This window comes from Leucopleurus acutus, assembly GCF_964270905.1.
Source record: "Leucopleurus acutus genome assembly, chromosome: 3".
NCBI lineage: Eukaryota > Metazoa > Chordata > Mammalia > Artiodactyla > Delphinidae > Leucopleurus > Leucopleurus acutus.
Genome location: NC_139145.1, coordinates 61,169,291 through 61,185,486, shown reverse-complemented (window position 1 = coordinate 61,185,486; position 16,196 = coordinate 61,169,291). Strand labels below are relative to the sequence as shown.

At 35.0% G+C, this 16,196-nt stretch overlaps 1 protein-coding gene across 8 annotated transcripts in view; it reads right to left on the bottom strand.

Annotated features, from left to right (window-relative positions):
• Nucleotides 1–16,196, bottom strand: part of FAM13B (family with sequence similarity 13 member B) — an 87,296-nt gene that overhangs the window by 44,341 nt on the left and 26,759 nt on the right. For 6 of the 8 annotated variants that reach the window (XM_082834966.1, XM_082834967.1, XM_082834968.1 and 3 more), the window contains 2 exons: nucleotides 12,605–12,700; nucleotides 10,632–10,792 (listed from right to left, as the gene is read on the bottom strand). In XM_082834966.1, coding sequence (XP_082691092.1) covers nucleotides 10,632–10,792; nucleotides 12,605–12,700 — 257 coding nt within the window. The remainder of the gene's footprint in view (nucleotides 1–10,631; nucleotides 10,793–12,604; nucleotides 12,701–16,196) is intronic. The other 2 variants (XM_082834969.1, XM_082834965.1) reach the window with 1 other exon arrangement.

The following is a 16,196-nucleotide window of genomic DNA, read 5'->3' as shown; positions in this document are numbered from 1 at the left end:
TTGTCACCATTTAATTTGTGATTTCTGGTGAGCTTTTACTGTATCTTACAACAAATTCTCAAAAAGTTCCAATTCTCAACTACATAGTCCATCAGTCTGTTACTAAAGCCTTCTATCATGTTTTAACTTTTCATAGGGTTTACATCATCTCTCTGTTCTTTTTCAAATTTGCCATTGTTAGCCATCTACTCATTCTCCCAGAGGGATTTTCTCACCCTTTTTTATTAGATTAGATTATCAATAAAATGCTAGTGGATACATGGACACAAGACACTTTACAAAGAATCAAATAAACAAAAGAAAAATAATCACTCAACATCACTAATCATCAGGGAAATGCAAATCAAAACCACGAGAAACCTCATATCTGTCAGAATGGCCATGATCAAAAAGAATACAAATAACAAATGTTGGTGAGGATGTGGAGAAAAGGGAAACCTTGTACTCCGTTGGTGGGAATGTAAATTGGTGCAGTCACTATGGAAAACAGTATGGAGGTTTCCACATACACTCAAAATAGAACTACCAGCAATTCCACTCCTGGGTATATATCCAAAAAAAAAACCCCACTAATTCGAAAAGATACATTAACTCCAATGTTCATAACAGCATTATTTAGAATTGCCAAGATATGGAAGCAACCTAAGGGTCCATGAACAGATGAATGGATAAAGAAGATGTGGTGTATGTGTTTATACACACACACACACACACACACACACACACACACACACAAATGGAATACTACTCAGCCATAAAAAATAACAAAATTTTCCATTTGCAACAGCATGGATGGACTTGGAGGGCATTATGCTAAGTGAAATAAGTCATACAGAGAAAGACAAATACTGTTATGATATCACATATGTGGAATCTAAAAAAATAACACAAGTGAACTTATTTACAAAACAGAAACAGACTCACAGACACAGAAAACAAACTTATGGTTATGAAAGGGGAAAAGGGGAGGAGGGGAGAGATGAATTAGGGCCACCTGTATCAGACTCTCCTGAAGTAACAGTGTTATTTTATTGGAGATCCGGACCCTACTCTAGACCTCAAATACCATAAAACCAAAGTAAATAAGATAGTATGGTACTGGCACAAGAATAGACATACAAAACAGAAACAGACCCATGCTTGATTTAGAACAAAGATGCTACTATGGAAAGCAGGGAAAGAACAGTCTTTTCAAAAATGAGTACTGCAACAATTTGGTATCCATACTGAAAAAGGTAACTTGGCAACCTCTGTCATACACGACAGACAAAAATCAATTCCAGGTAGATTACAGACCTAAACAAGGAAGGTGAAATGATACAAGTTTCAGAAGATAATACAGGGGTGTGTATTTAGGAAAAGATTTCTTAAACAGGACACAAAAAGCATTAATCACAAAGTGAAAAGAATGATAAGTTTGATTAAAATTGGGAATTATTCATCAGAAGACACAATACGAGAAGGAAAAGGCATAACACACAATGAGGAAAATATATTTACAACATATTTTTTAAAGGGCTCCTAAAAAAGGGCTTCATTTTCAATAAGAAAAAGATAAGCCAACAAAAAATAGGAAACAGACTTGAACAGGCATCTCACAAAAGAAGAAATTGGTCCATACACATATGAAAAAGGGATGGACCTTATTAAAATGACAATGAAGTACTCAAGAATGTGAAGCAATGGGAAGGCTCACACACTGTCAGAATGAGAACTGGAGAAAGCACTATGGAAAACAATTTAGCAATAGTTACTTAAGTTGAAAGACAGTAAATGTGCATGCATGTGTGCACCAGAAGATGTGTACAACAATGTACACAGCAATGTTACTCACAATAGTCAAAAATAATTCAATTTTCCAGCAATAGTAAATTGGATCATTGCGGTGCAATCATATAATGGAATACTTTACAGCAGTGAAATGAACAAACCACAGTAACATGTGACCACATGGATAAAATTCTCATACCATGTTTAGTGAAAGAAGCTGGATCAAAAAATACATATAGCAAGTTTAATTTTCATAAAGCTCAGAAATATATAAGAAAGTGATTGCCATAAAAGTCAGCATAGTTGTTACCTTTCGTGGAGAGGGAGATCAGGATTGTGAGAGCTACCAGGGTGTTTTCAGTGCTTAGTTCTAGATCTGGGATATTTGGATATTTGCTTTTTACTAACCTGTTTTGATATACATTTGTTTTATGCCCGTTTCTGTATGTATAACTTCTTTCCCAGTTAAAAAAAAAAAAAAAAAACTTTAAGAAAGTAGATTCCTTGGTCCCTCCCCAAACCTCTGAGTTAGGACCCAAGAGTTTACATTTTTAATAAGCACCAGTGATGATTCTTATCCATACTAATAAACTTAAGAAACACTGGCCGAGATCTATACCTAGGCTCCCAAAAGATTAAACTTTAATAATATTTTCCAGGGACTTCCCTGGTGGTCCAGTGGTAAACAATCTGCCTTCTAATGCAGGGGACGCGGGTTCTATCCCTGGTCAGGAAACTAAGATCCCACATGTCACAGGACAACTAAGCCCGCGCGTCACAACTACTGAGCTCGAGCGCCTCAATGAGAGAGCCTGCGTGCTGCAAACTACAGGGCCCACACTCTCTGGAGCTCCCGTGCCACAACCAGAGAGAAGTCCGAGTGCTGCAACAAAGAGACCATGTGCAGCAATGAAAGATCCTGCATGCCTCAACGAAGATCCCGTGTGCTGCAACTAAGAGCCAACGCAGCCAAAACAATAAAGAAAATAAATAAATAAGATAAGTAAGTATTAAAAAATAATAATAATAATATTTTCCAGTTATCTAAAGGAGCCAAACAGAACAAAAGTTCTAATGGTCTTAAATTCAATAGGTAGAGACTTCCCTGGTGGTCCAGTGGGTAATACTCCGCGCTCCCAACACAGGGGGCCTGGGTTCAAATCCTGGTTGGGGAACTAGATGTCACATGCTGCAACGAAGATCCTATGTGCTGCAACTAAGACCCGGCGCAGCCAAAATAAATAAATAAATATTAAAAAAAAAATTCGATGGGTAGGCAGAGGATTTGATCTTTCAGTTTCCTATCCCTTTTAAGTGCTATGGGAATTAAATTTAAAATATATAAAAGTAGTCACCAGCAAGCTAGATTATTAGTATGAAAGTAAAGATTCCCTACCCCAAAAAGCTATAGTAAACAAATCAAATAAATAGATTTTGTACTTTATGAGTCACACCAAGGCTACAAAGTTGACTGTAAAACTGTTCTCTGAATTTCTGAAGGAAAAAGGACTGATTTAGTTTTCCAATTTCAAGGAATTTAATTATTCTTTATTTTCAGACTTTTGCCAAGTTCTGTGGGGAATAAAGCACTTATGTACAAACCAAGGCTAACATACACCTACAGCTATAAAAAAGATTTATCAATATAGTTATGCATCTGCAGAAGAAAAATAACGTAAGTATCATAAGAATGTGAGTTCTGATTAACAAAGACACACAAAAAATAAATGCTGACAAATTCAAGGTCAAATTACTTAGGTACTATAGACAGATGCCATAAAGGCCACTTAAAAATCCTAACTGTTTTCATTAAACCACCAGACGAAAAGGGCAAACAATAAATCACAAGGGTCACATGTATTTTAGGCTTCAATCAAGTATAACGTTAAAGACTGTAGTCATTCTGACCTTCTTCTCCCTTCTGCTGTTAACTCTATTTTTAAATCTGTGTAGAATCACATAATCTTCTTGAGAACACAAAATCAATCTTGCAGCCATTTATTCAAATTACTATTTTTTTGTAATTCAAATACAATTATCATAGGGAACTACTATTATTTTAATCTCCCAATTGCAAATATTTAATATTACAAATAATACTTCAATAAAAGTACTGTAGCTCTGCTTCAATTAAATCTGATAAGGATCATTTTACCTGTGTAACAGAGCCTTGCAAGCCATTCTAGGCACTGTGTCATATCCTAACAAAAACATAAGGTAAAGTGACTTCAAACATCATAAAGGATGGTGACAGGCTTATAAAAACTGCTGAGCAATCAGAACTGCAGTCTAAACGGAAGCAGGCTGCAACATGAGGTCACTACTGACAAGGAGGAACCCAATCAACAGTCCACAAATTTTTTCCCAAGTACTAAATAAGCAACTTGGTGGGAGATAGGGAAAGGGGGACAAAATTTTGAATCTGGCTGGAACACCTATAAAAATATTTAAGCCTAACCCAGTGTAAAGCAGAAAAAAAGCCTGTTTGTTTTCATTAATCACACTATATCAAGAGTTATAAATTATGACAAATATGACATTGCTGAAACAGCTGCACAATAGGTAGAGAACTATTGTTCACTCATCATCCATTTTCAGAAAAGCATTAATGGTTAGTTTTTCAAATCTAAAATTAGGATAATTTCCAGATAATTCATGCAAGAGCCCCACTAAAACGACCATTTAAAAAACTGTGGTTTCGAAAACTAAATATATAAAACAGGGACTTCTCTGGCAGTCCAGGGGTTAAGACTCAGCACTTCCAACGCAGGGGCAAGGGCACAGGTTTGATCCCTGGTCAGGGAACTAAGATCCCACATGCCGCGCAGCACGGACAAAACAAACAAACAAACAAACAAAAACAACCCAAAACCACATATCCCCTTCCAGTCAAAAGCAAAACGCATTTCTTCACTTTCCCCATCAACTTGGGAATACCCTATACCTATGACAAGAGCAAGAGTAAACTGGAAAGATGCCTCATTATTAGAAAGTTAGTCAATAAGTTATAACAACCACAAGTCTTTAAAATGTCAAATGCATAATTTTCAGGGCAATAGGAAGGAGGAAGAGAACCTGTCAATATCTATTATGCTCTGATACTTCAAAAAATGTTTAACTTTAATAAAATCATCTTATGACCCAAAGCATAAATTCTACTTTTTCCCACCCAACATTTCTGATACTCCCACCAAAGCACGTTTTCCTCCTCTTTGCACTTTTAAGTGGAATCTAGCTAGCGAAAATGTGAATTGATTGTCAACTGAAATATTCTGCAAACTGCTTATTTAATAGATTTAAAGGGAAAAGTTACTACTACATTTCTCTCACCCCTATAGTCAGCTGAAGGCATATTTCTTCAACAATAAGGTATCCACAGAATGAAGTGCAAACCAATTGCCTCAACTCAGAGCTCTTTCTTAATCACTACACCTTTCCTGCATCACACCTAAAATCGAACCATCATAAGCTAATGAACTCACCAAAATGAAGCCCTAGCATCAACAGTACATAAAAGATAGTATCAAATTCTTCGTTCTTTCTAAATTCCAAGTTTTAGCAAGGCATTAAATTAAAAGCACAACTTTAAATGAACTTTATAATAATGTCAGTGAGCTGGTTTTTTATTTGTAGTTCTGGAAGCAATATAAATTAAAAATTAACTAACCTCAAGCCAAAATAAACCTTTCCAATACAGCCTAGGAAAAAGACTGTGAAAAGCACAGGGAAAATAAAGAACTCTTTCAGAACTCTTCAATCTCCCTTTAAATTTTTAAAAGGTAAAGATTCCCCTAACATTTGTATATGTAAATAAGGCCAAATACTAGATAAACATGTGAATATAAAGCAATAATTTTTCCTCTACAGATACAAGGCACTTTAGAAGCAAGCTTGAGATTTCCAAGAACTTCATGGATAAGACTGAGCCTCAGAAGCAACCAAAACTTCTGCCTTTTATGCACCCTAGGCTACCCACACTCTAAATCCCACCATTTTTTCCACTCAACTTAGCTCAAATCTTAACAACATATGGTTAATGGCAAACAACGCACAGAAATAACAGATGTATAAATAAGTCAATCAATACAACTCATACATGAATATTTAAACCACTGGTTCTCAAAGGGTGTTCCATGAAACAAAAGATCAAAACTGTTTTCATAACATTTGCTTTTTTCACTGTGCTGATATTTGATGATACAAAATCAATGGTAGAAAAGATTCCTTGGGGTCTTAGCATAAGTCCAGGCAAGTGGTATCAAACTATACCATGGCCATTGCATTCTTCATCACTACCCAGTTGTGATCTTTTTAAAAAGGGAGCCAGTCCTTGATGAATACATATTATTAATTTTATCTCAGCCCTTGAGTACACTTCTTTTTAATATTTGGTGTGACAAACAGGAAGTACACACAAAGCAACTCTGCTGCATAGCTTAGTACAATGCTTGTCTTGTTTGAGTTGAGAAATGAACTTTTACCATGGAATACCCATTTTTACTTGAAAGACTGACTGACAGACTATGGTTATTCCAACTTGAATATCTGGAAGAAATTTTCTCAAAAATGAGCAAGACTAACAGTACTGATAAAATTTGGGATTTCAAGCAAAAATTAGAATTCTGGAAAACCTGTATCCTCTACCATAAAAGCTCAATAGCATCCCAATACTTAAAGATATTTTGACACAATCAATAATGATATTAAAGAATATACATTTTGATATTATATAACAGAATATATCACTATTTGGAAGCTCTGAATAACTCAGTAAGGCAGTATTTTCCAAATAACCAATATACCATATCACAAAATTAAGCATGGCTAAAAGATTCTCTCAAAGTACAAAACAGACTGACGGATCAGAGTACGAAAAATTCAGATATGCTTTCAGATTCCACATTACAAATAACCTTTAAGAAACTACCACTTACCAAGTTTTGGTGTATTGTCAAAGAAGAATATCCACAATTATCTGAAAAGGCTATAAAAATTCTCTACCTTTTTCCAGCTACATACTTGTGTAATGCTAGACTGTCTTCACATTACTTCAACCAAAATAACATATGGCAACACATTAAATGCAAAAGAAAATGTGAGAATCTAGCTACCATCTTTTAAGCCAGACATTAAAGAGATTTGTACAAATGTAAAACAATGCCACTAAAAAATTTCTCACTAAAAATTTTTGAGAGATTCTGGAAAAGTTACTTTTGATTAAAAAATTTTACATTAACATGTAATGAGTTCATTACTACTTTAAAAAATTTCTCAGTTTTGGTTCCTAATAGAGCAAACACCAATAGCTATAACCCACAGTAACAGAAGTTCTTTGTAGTCCTCAAATTAAACCAAAAAGTTCGAGAATCGATGAATTAAAACTATAGAGGAGGAGAAATCTACCAACAAAAAAACCTGTTAGATCATAAATAGCTGTATTTCAGCTACAAATACTAAGCGTCTTCCAAAGTACAACTCAACAAAGAACACTCCCAGCAGTTTAAATATGCTGCTTTAATTTATAATGTGGTAAATAACCAGAGGTATAAAATCAACATAACAAAAGTCTTCGGAGTCCTCAGTAATTTGTAAGAGTATAACATTTGAGACCAAAATGTTTGAGAACTGCTAAACTGTCACTTAATGTTTATTTCCCTTAGGTTTCTAATATATCTTCCCATAGAAATACAAAGTAGGCTACCTAATAATTCCATAAAATGTTTGCGAACAACCTGAAAGAAAAACTCAAGGAGACAAAACATTAAGTTAGCAAAAGTTCAATCTCTAGTTTCATGTAATACAGTATCCACTAATTCCCTAAAATGAATTTATTAAGCACTCCCTATTTTCTAGACCCTGTGCATTCTAGGATATTTCTCCCCTACCTTTCTTTCATCAAAGGTGGATATCAAAGAATGTATTTTTTACCTTTATGCAACCAATCAGCCAAAATTAAAATAAAATGTTAATGTATAAATATTAACTGAAATTTACAGATATCAACACTAAATCTAGAAGAGCACTGTGACATACACATCTATTTTTGTTGCCTCATATCCCTATCCTTTTCTTTTGGTATTAGCCCCATTTTTCTATGGCAAACTAGCTCCTCCCTCCATCCAATGCTCTTGGTACATGCATAAATTACAATGACCCAGCTCTACCCTGGTCAGGAATGGGCACATGACCCAATTTAGGCCAGACCTTCTCCTCTGCTACCCCACAGGAATCTGGTCTTGAGCAGAATGACAGATGAAAAGAAGTAATTGGAAATCTCACAGCAACAGCCACATGCTGAAGAGATTCTTCCATGACCCTCTGTTACTAAATTCTCCAAAGCTGCCATGTTCTTCTCTCTGCTTTTCCTTTCAACTCTGGGACCTATCCAGCATTCTTCTAATAAATTACCTTTTTTCTTTCCATTAACCAAGATCTGTTTCTACAACTTTCAATTAAGGAATCCTGATTACCACCAATCTCTAATGATTCCATCTAAAAATGACTGTGTTTGGGACTCCCCTGGTGGCACAGTGGTTGAGAATCTGCCTGCCAATGCAGGGGACACAGGTTCGAGCTCTGGTCTGGGAAGATCCCACATGCCACGGAGCAACTAAGCCCATGCGCCACAACTACTGAGCCTGCACTCTAGAGCCTGTGAGCCACAACTACTGAGCCCTGCACGCCTAGAGCCTGAGCTCTGCAACAAGAGAAGCCACCACAACAAAGAGTAGCCCCTACTAGCCCAACTTGAGAAAGCCGTGTGCAGCAATGAAGACCCAAAAACAAAGACCCAATGCAGCCAAAAATAAATTTAAAAATTAAAAAAAAAAAAAAAATGACTGTGTTGGAGGGAAGGAGGATCCTCTACAAAGCTAGACAGATGATCAAAAAGAAGAAACTATTGGAATCATGCATTTGAAACAATATTTAACCTTGCTGGTAATTAAATATATAAAAATAGTTAATGAATTTGCTCTCTAAATCAGCACTATCCAAAAGAAATTTTTACAATGATAGAATTGCTCTATATCTGCATTGTCCAATATGGTAACCACAAATCATATATGGCTATACTGAGCACTTGAAATGTGGCTAGTACAACTGTGGAAGTGATTTTTTTTTTTAAATAAACTTATTTATTTATTTGGGGCTGCATTGGGTCTTTGATGCTGCATGGGCTTTCTCTAGCTGCAGTAAGCGGGGGCTCGTTGTGGTGCACAGGCTTCTCATTGTGGTTGCTTCTCTTGTTGCAGAGCATGGGCTCTAGGTGCACAGGCTTTAGTAGTTGTGGCTCGCGGGCTCTAGAGCGTAGGCTCAGTAGTTGTCGCGCACGGGCTTAGTTGCTCTGTGGCATGTGGGATCTTCCTTGACCAGGGATCGAACCAGTGTCCCCTGCACTGGCAGGCGGATTCTTAACCACTGCGCCACCAGTGAAGTCCCTGGAAGTGATTTTTAAATTTTATTTAATTTTAATTGTTTTAAGTTTAAATTTAAATACCCACATGTAGCTAGCTAATGGTTACCTTATTGGAGGGCATAACTCTATAAATTAACAAAATAAAGAACACCAATTTAAATCTATTGTTTTCAAGTGCTCAAGAAAATATTGCTAATGGTAATGCAAAATGGGCCAAGTCTTTTAAGTAGTCTGGAAATACTTATCAAAAGCCATAGAAAAATTTACTCTTTGAGCCTAATAAATTTATATAAGTCAAAAGAAGGAAAAAAGGACCCAAGAACAAAGGTTGTATAGTAGTATAGCAATGACAAGGTACCTGGAATAACTCAAAGTTCAGAAAAAAGAATGACAGTAAATATATAATTAAGATACAGTTAAATAATTTAACATATAGCTTATAAATATTGTAATATATAACTAAAATATAGTAAAGAATGTCATGTAAACATAGAAAAGCACAAACAAAAAGCTAAATCGGGGCAAAAGAGTGAATAAACTTGTTAATATACCATAACTATAATCACGTCTGAAGAAACTATACATAATATAAAAATCTAGAGGGCCACAGAGAAATGTAATAGTTGTATTTAGAAGTATACATTTTAAACTACTTTATAATTTTTCTAAATGACACTGAATAGTTCTTCCCTTAAATTACTACTTATTTTAAAATGACATTTTGCTGTCTGACTCTTAAATTATTTCCTCTGCTTTTTTAACCACCGTTCTGTTGAACACAAATTTAATGAAAAATATCTAGTGGCTTAAACAAATAACTGTCCCCCTAGTTAGAAAACCATGGAGCTTTACAGAAAAGTAAGGACAGAATTCAGCAAACCTAGAGCTACCTACGGGGAGTTCTTAAATTCTCTAATGCTTCCTAAACAGTGTCCAATAGTCCCAGCTATGTGCTAGCACAGTGCCTCCAGCTTACCACATTTACCAAGTTTACCCAGTATGCCCTATAAATATCACTTTATACATGGAAAGGATTGGAAAGCACTACCTTAAAGGATCACAGAGTCCTCTCTTTACAGCCTAGTTCAATCTAGTTCTAGACTAGGACCTGGAAATATAGTCAACTCAACCACTGAAACTTCTCTAGCAATTCTACTTCCAAAGGTTCTGAAATTTTACCCAACCCAACTAATACACTAATAATACAAAAACAAATAAACTTTAAGAGGAAATATACATAAGAGGTTATATTTTTAAAGAAAGGTATAAATGCTAGTAACTGAAAACTCCTTAACAAGGTTGCTTCTTTAAAATTTTCTTATTGTTCTTTTTCATACAAACTAATCTTTCATATACCATTACAATCTGTGTGATTTAGTGCTTGAGTGAACTTACATCTAGAATGAAATGCTCAAAACTAAAGTCCTTTCAACTGAAATACTACCTTGTTGATGCTGTAACACTATTTGGTTCCAGGATGTTTTCAGTCATCCTTAACTGTACCACCTCTGGCATGTCATCTGATTTTTCTGCACCCTCTTCTGGAAGTTCTTCTGTATGTTCCAGCTTTTCGTCTTCCTCTTCTTCCTCAGAAAGTTCATTAATCTATATAGATAGAATTAAATGAGAATTAAAATTTAATGAAACTGTTAACTGACATACTATTCTAAGAAAGACATAACTATTCTAAGAAAAACTTAAATACAACTCATTTTTCACTTCATTTCCTAGGACCAATTTCTCCTACAAAGTAAACAGCTGCCAACTTCTCCATATTAGAGTAAAATATCAAACCAAACATAACATTTTAAAGCAGGAAGTAACGATTACATTACTATATCACTAGGAATATGAATAAGACTGCAAACTATGAAAAAGTCTGCACGCTGTAGTTAATTAACATTAAGAAAGCTTCATTTTCTAACCAATCAGATTTGTAAACCTATCAGCTACAACAAAGACTTCAACTGATCTCTCCAATTTCCAAGTGCACTGAACAAGTGATTTTAATATAGAATAAGTGTGAAAAAAGAAGGGCACAGAAATTTTGCCTTACGGTCTTAACTATGCATTAGAAAATGACAGCTAACTTCTAAATGATTCAGACTGAATTCTTCATGAAGAGACTGGACCTTACAACAAGAAAGAACTCACTGTTTTGACCATTAAGCACAACTCAAGGTTATAATTCTCTTTCTGGCAGGGGCTATAAAACATTTTCTATTATCAAATTGGCTACATAAGTAAACAATCACTCTAATAAAAAGACACAAATATCTGAGAATGAAAACCAATAAAATATTTTCAAATGAGAAACATTTGTTAAGCTATACCATAGAAGAAACTAGCCATAAATGGTCTTAACATTTTTTATAAATTAACACTAGTCATTAAAAACATTAAGCAGTAAATATGTACTTTTGTCCATCCTAGCCAAATGTGCTGGCAATACCTAGAATAAATTTACTGCTACATGTAACAGTGGTGTTTTTCCTATACACAGGCAAATACAGTTGCTAGAGGACTCTCAGAAATGAAAACTTCAACCAGAAGAAAGGTAATTACACTGTGATACTCTACCAATTCCTAATCAACGAGTACTGAAAATCATTAGCCTAAGTGGTTATTTACTGAGAGGTAAGATTTATACACAAAGGTAAAAATTTCAAATGATAGGTCAGTTTTTAAACGGGATCAAATGGAAAATTACTCTCTTTCTCTATCTATGTATTTAATAAATTAGTGAAAATCAAGAATGTATTTAATTAATAGCTACGTGGTAATCCAAGCCAAAAAAAAAACTGGCAAGAAAATATCATTTTCAGGTTTGGGTGCAAGAGTAGAATATAAAAAAAAAAAAATTAAGATGGCTATTTAAACTGAGAATAGATGAATATTCAGTACACAAATATTTCGTAAAGAAGTACTGCAATTTTAACATGTTACATTACACATTTTAAAATCAGTTTATGCCTACAGTCAATAGCTCTTAGTAACTACAAAAGCTTTATACTCAGTTATACTGAACATATTATATTCGATTCAATAAGCTTTATGTAAATTAATTGACATTCCCTAGTATTTTCACCAGAAACCATCAACTAAGATACGACATGAACAAAGTCTATGGCCTATGGATTTTTCTTCCCACCCCCACCTCCCATCCCCCCAGGCCTTCCAGTTTAACTTCCTGAAGTAAGAATTGACTAAATTGGTTTGGATAAGAGTAAAAATTATAAACTTATATAAAAATGCTCTCCCTCTCACCCCACACTTATCTTCAAAAATTCTTCTTGATCTTTTTCTTGTCAACTTGACCTTTTGCTTATCAACACTCTATTCTGTTCATAAATTATTCTGAACCTGCCCTATATATGCAGCTGCCTCAACTTACGGAAAACCCTCAGCCATACTTACATCTCTTCTTTCTTTGACTGCTGTAATTCCCTTCTCTAGGGCCTCGTGAAATGCCTGCTCTCCAGACTCCAGCTTGTGGAGAACGCTGCTACCTGCCTTCTCAAACGTATAAAGAAACATAATTATCACCTACATCTTCAAACCACTCTACTGGATTCGCAATCATTCAAGGATGCCATACAAAGAACCTATTCTCTAACTCTGGGTCATTTCTCAAACACTCCCTATTCAACATCTCCAGTCATCTCTCAAACTATTAAAAAAAAAAAAATCTACTACCTTGAAAATGATCTAATGACCAAATACTTGCATTAATGGGATGAAACTCTAAAAGTAGAGAGTGCTAAATAAACTTTGCTTCCTTCGAGTATCAAAATCAGGGGAAAAATCAAAGCACTGCCATGATAGACCAGGTCTGCCTACCTTTTTAAATACGTGGATAACAAATTAGCAGCATTTAAGTTATGTCAACTTTAAAATACAACCAAATTGTGTTGAGTTTGAGATTTTACTTTCACTCAATATCTGATCAATTCAGCTTCACAAGTCAAATTTTGACTTGTGAAGTTATGAAATGTTTTAACTTGTGAAGTTATGAAGTTACGAAATCTGCTTTTAAAAATAATACTTTCAGAAATCTGTTCTTCTATTACTTGCAAGCCAGTTATAATTCAAAAAAGTAATAAAATAGATAAGAAAATAGTTACTGGCAATTAGCAACATGAGCCAAGGTAATTAATATACATCACTGTCTCTCAGGACTCACTGCACTACCATGTTTATTGAGAATATTCTGTTCAATATGCTAACATCCTCTTTTCTATTCACAGGCAAATCTGCAGAATTCAACATTATTTCCTGGTGTTAATTAACCACCATTCTATTTAATGTAAAGCACAATATATTTTAAGTCAGTTTTTGTAGTGCTTAAAAAATACAGAAATATAAATGCAATATATGTGAGATATGAATATATTTCAGTTTACATAAGGAAGCTGCAGGATAATACAAATATTAGAGAATTAAACCACAATGTAAAACATAATCAAGATATACCCTGAAGACTAGAGGACTCAAGATATAAACATTAGATCAAATTGGCATCATCAGTTTCTTACAAGTCAAATCATCTTGGAAAAGTAGAAAATGAATAACACAAACGTATGTATATTATTTCACTTTCAGCAGCCATTAATTTTATTAAAAAAAATAAACTGCTGAACTAAAATATAAAGGAAAGAAAGATGGCACACAGAATTCCCCAAAGATGGGATTTCTTATGGGTATCAAAAAGCATTAAAGGTTTAAGGCATATATATCTACTTGTCCTCTTCTTGTCATTTTCTTTTAAGCAAAAATACTTTTGAACAGCTATGTCAGTTCTTTATTTTAACCAAGTTTTTTAAGTCAGGTACTGTATATGATAGTTGGAAACCTTCAAAAAATATGCCAGAAGTTTCATGGATCACTGATTCAGGTTACAAATTCTACTCACTTGATTTACCTCACACACACACACACACACACACACACACATTTGATTTCATCTTCATTTCATAAACTGTAAGTTACAATTTGGCATCTTTTGCTGTTTTATTAAAAGTTTCTGATACTTGAGAGAGAAGAGAAGAAGGAAGGTAAGGAGGGAAGAAGAAAAAGAGGGAAGGAAAGTCAGACAAAGGTAAAAATGCTTACACGAAGAAAATATAAAAAACTTAAGGAACTGACCTATAGTCAATTAATCTATGACAGAGACTTCCCCGGTAGTCCGGGGTAAAGAATTCACCTTCCATTGCAGGGGACACAGGTTCGATCCCTGGTCAGGGAACTAAGATCCCACAGGCCACATGTGAACTAAGCCCGCACACCACAACTACTGAGCTCACATGCCTCAACTAGAGAGCCTGAGCATGCAAACTACAGAGCCCACATGCCCTGGAGCCTATGCGCCACAACTACAGAGTCCACATGCCCTGGAACCTGTGCGCCACAACTAGAGAGAGAAAACCCACACACCACAACTAGAGAGAAGCCCGCACGCCATAACAAAAGATCCCACGTGCCACAACGAAGATCCCCAGTGCCGCAACCAAGGCCCGACACAGCCAAAAGAAACAAAAAAAAATCTATGACAAAGGAGGCAAGGCTATACAATGGAGAAAAGACAGTCTCTTCAATAAGTAGTGCTGAGAAAACTGGACAGCTACATGTAAAAGAATGAAATTAGAACATTCTCTAACACCACACACAAAAATAAACTCAAAATGCATTAAAGACCTAAATGTTAAGACTGGTACTATAAAACTCTTAGCGGAAAACATAGGCAGAACATTCTCTGACACAAATCGCAGCAGTATCTTTTTGGCTTCATCTCCTACAATAATGGAAATAAAACAAAAATAAATAAATGGGACCTAATTAAACTTAAACTTACCATAAACAAAACAAAAAGACAACCTTCAGAATAGGAGAAAATATTTACAACCAATGCAACCGACAAGGGATTAATTTCCAAACTATACAAACAGCTCATACAGTGCAATATCAAAAAAAAAAAAAAAAAAAAACCAATGGGCAGAAGATCTAAATAGGCATTTCTCCAAAGAATACATACAGATGACCAACAGGCACATGAAAAAATGCTCAACATCGCTAATTATTAGAGAAATGCAAATCAAAACCACAGTGAGGTATTACTTCACTGCAGTCAGAATGGCCATCATCAAAAAGTCTACAAGAAATAAATGCTGGAGAGGGTGTGGAGAAAAAGGAACCCTCCTACAATGTTGGTGGGAATGTAAATTGGTACAGCCACTATGGAGAACAGTATGGAGGTTCCTTAAAAACTAAAAATAGTTACCATATGATCCAGCAGTCCCACTCTTGGGCATGTATCTGGAAAAGATGAAAACTCTAATTCGAAAAGATACATGCACCCCAATGTTCATAGGAGCACTATTTATAATAGCCAAAACATGGAAGCAATCTAAATGTCCATTGACAGATGAATGGATAAAGATGTGATAAACACACACACACACACACACACACACACACACACACACACACACACAGAGGAATATTACTCAGCCATAAAAAAGAATGAAATAATGCCATTTGCAGCAACATGGATGGACTTGGAGATTATCATAAGTGAAGTAAGCCAGAGAAAAACAAGTATCATGTGATATCGCTTCTATGTAGAATCTTGAAAAACAAAAGATACAAATGAATGTATTTACAAAACAGATATAGACGCACAGACACAGAAAACAAACTTATGGTTACCAATGGGGGGGGATGTGCAATAAATTAGGAGTTTGGGATTAACATGTACACACTACTATACATAAAATAGATAACCAACAAGGACCTACTGTATAGCACAGGGAACTATACTCAATATTTTGTAATGACCTATAAGGGAAAAGAATCTGAAAAAGAATAGCTACATAAATATATGTATAACTGAATCACTATGCTGTACATCTGAAACTAACACAATATCGTAAATCAACTATACTTCAATAAAAAACAAAACCAACCAACCAACCTAAGGAAGGTATAATCCCCAAATATTAAAAACACTTAT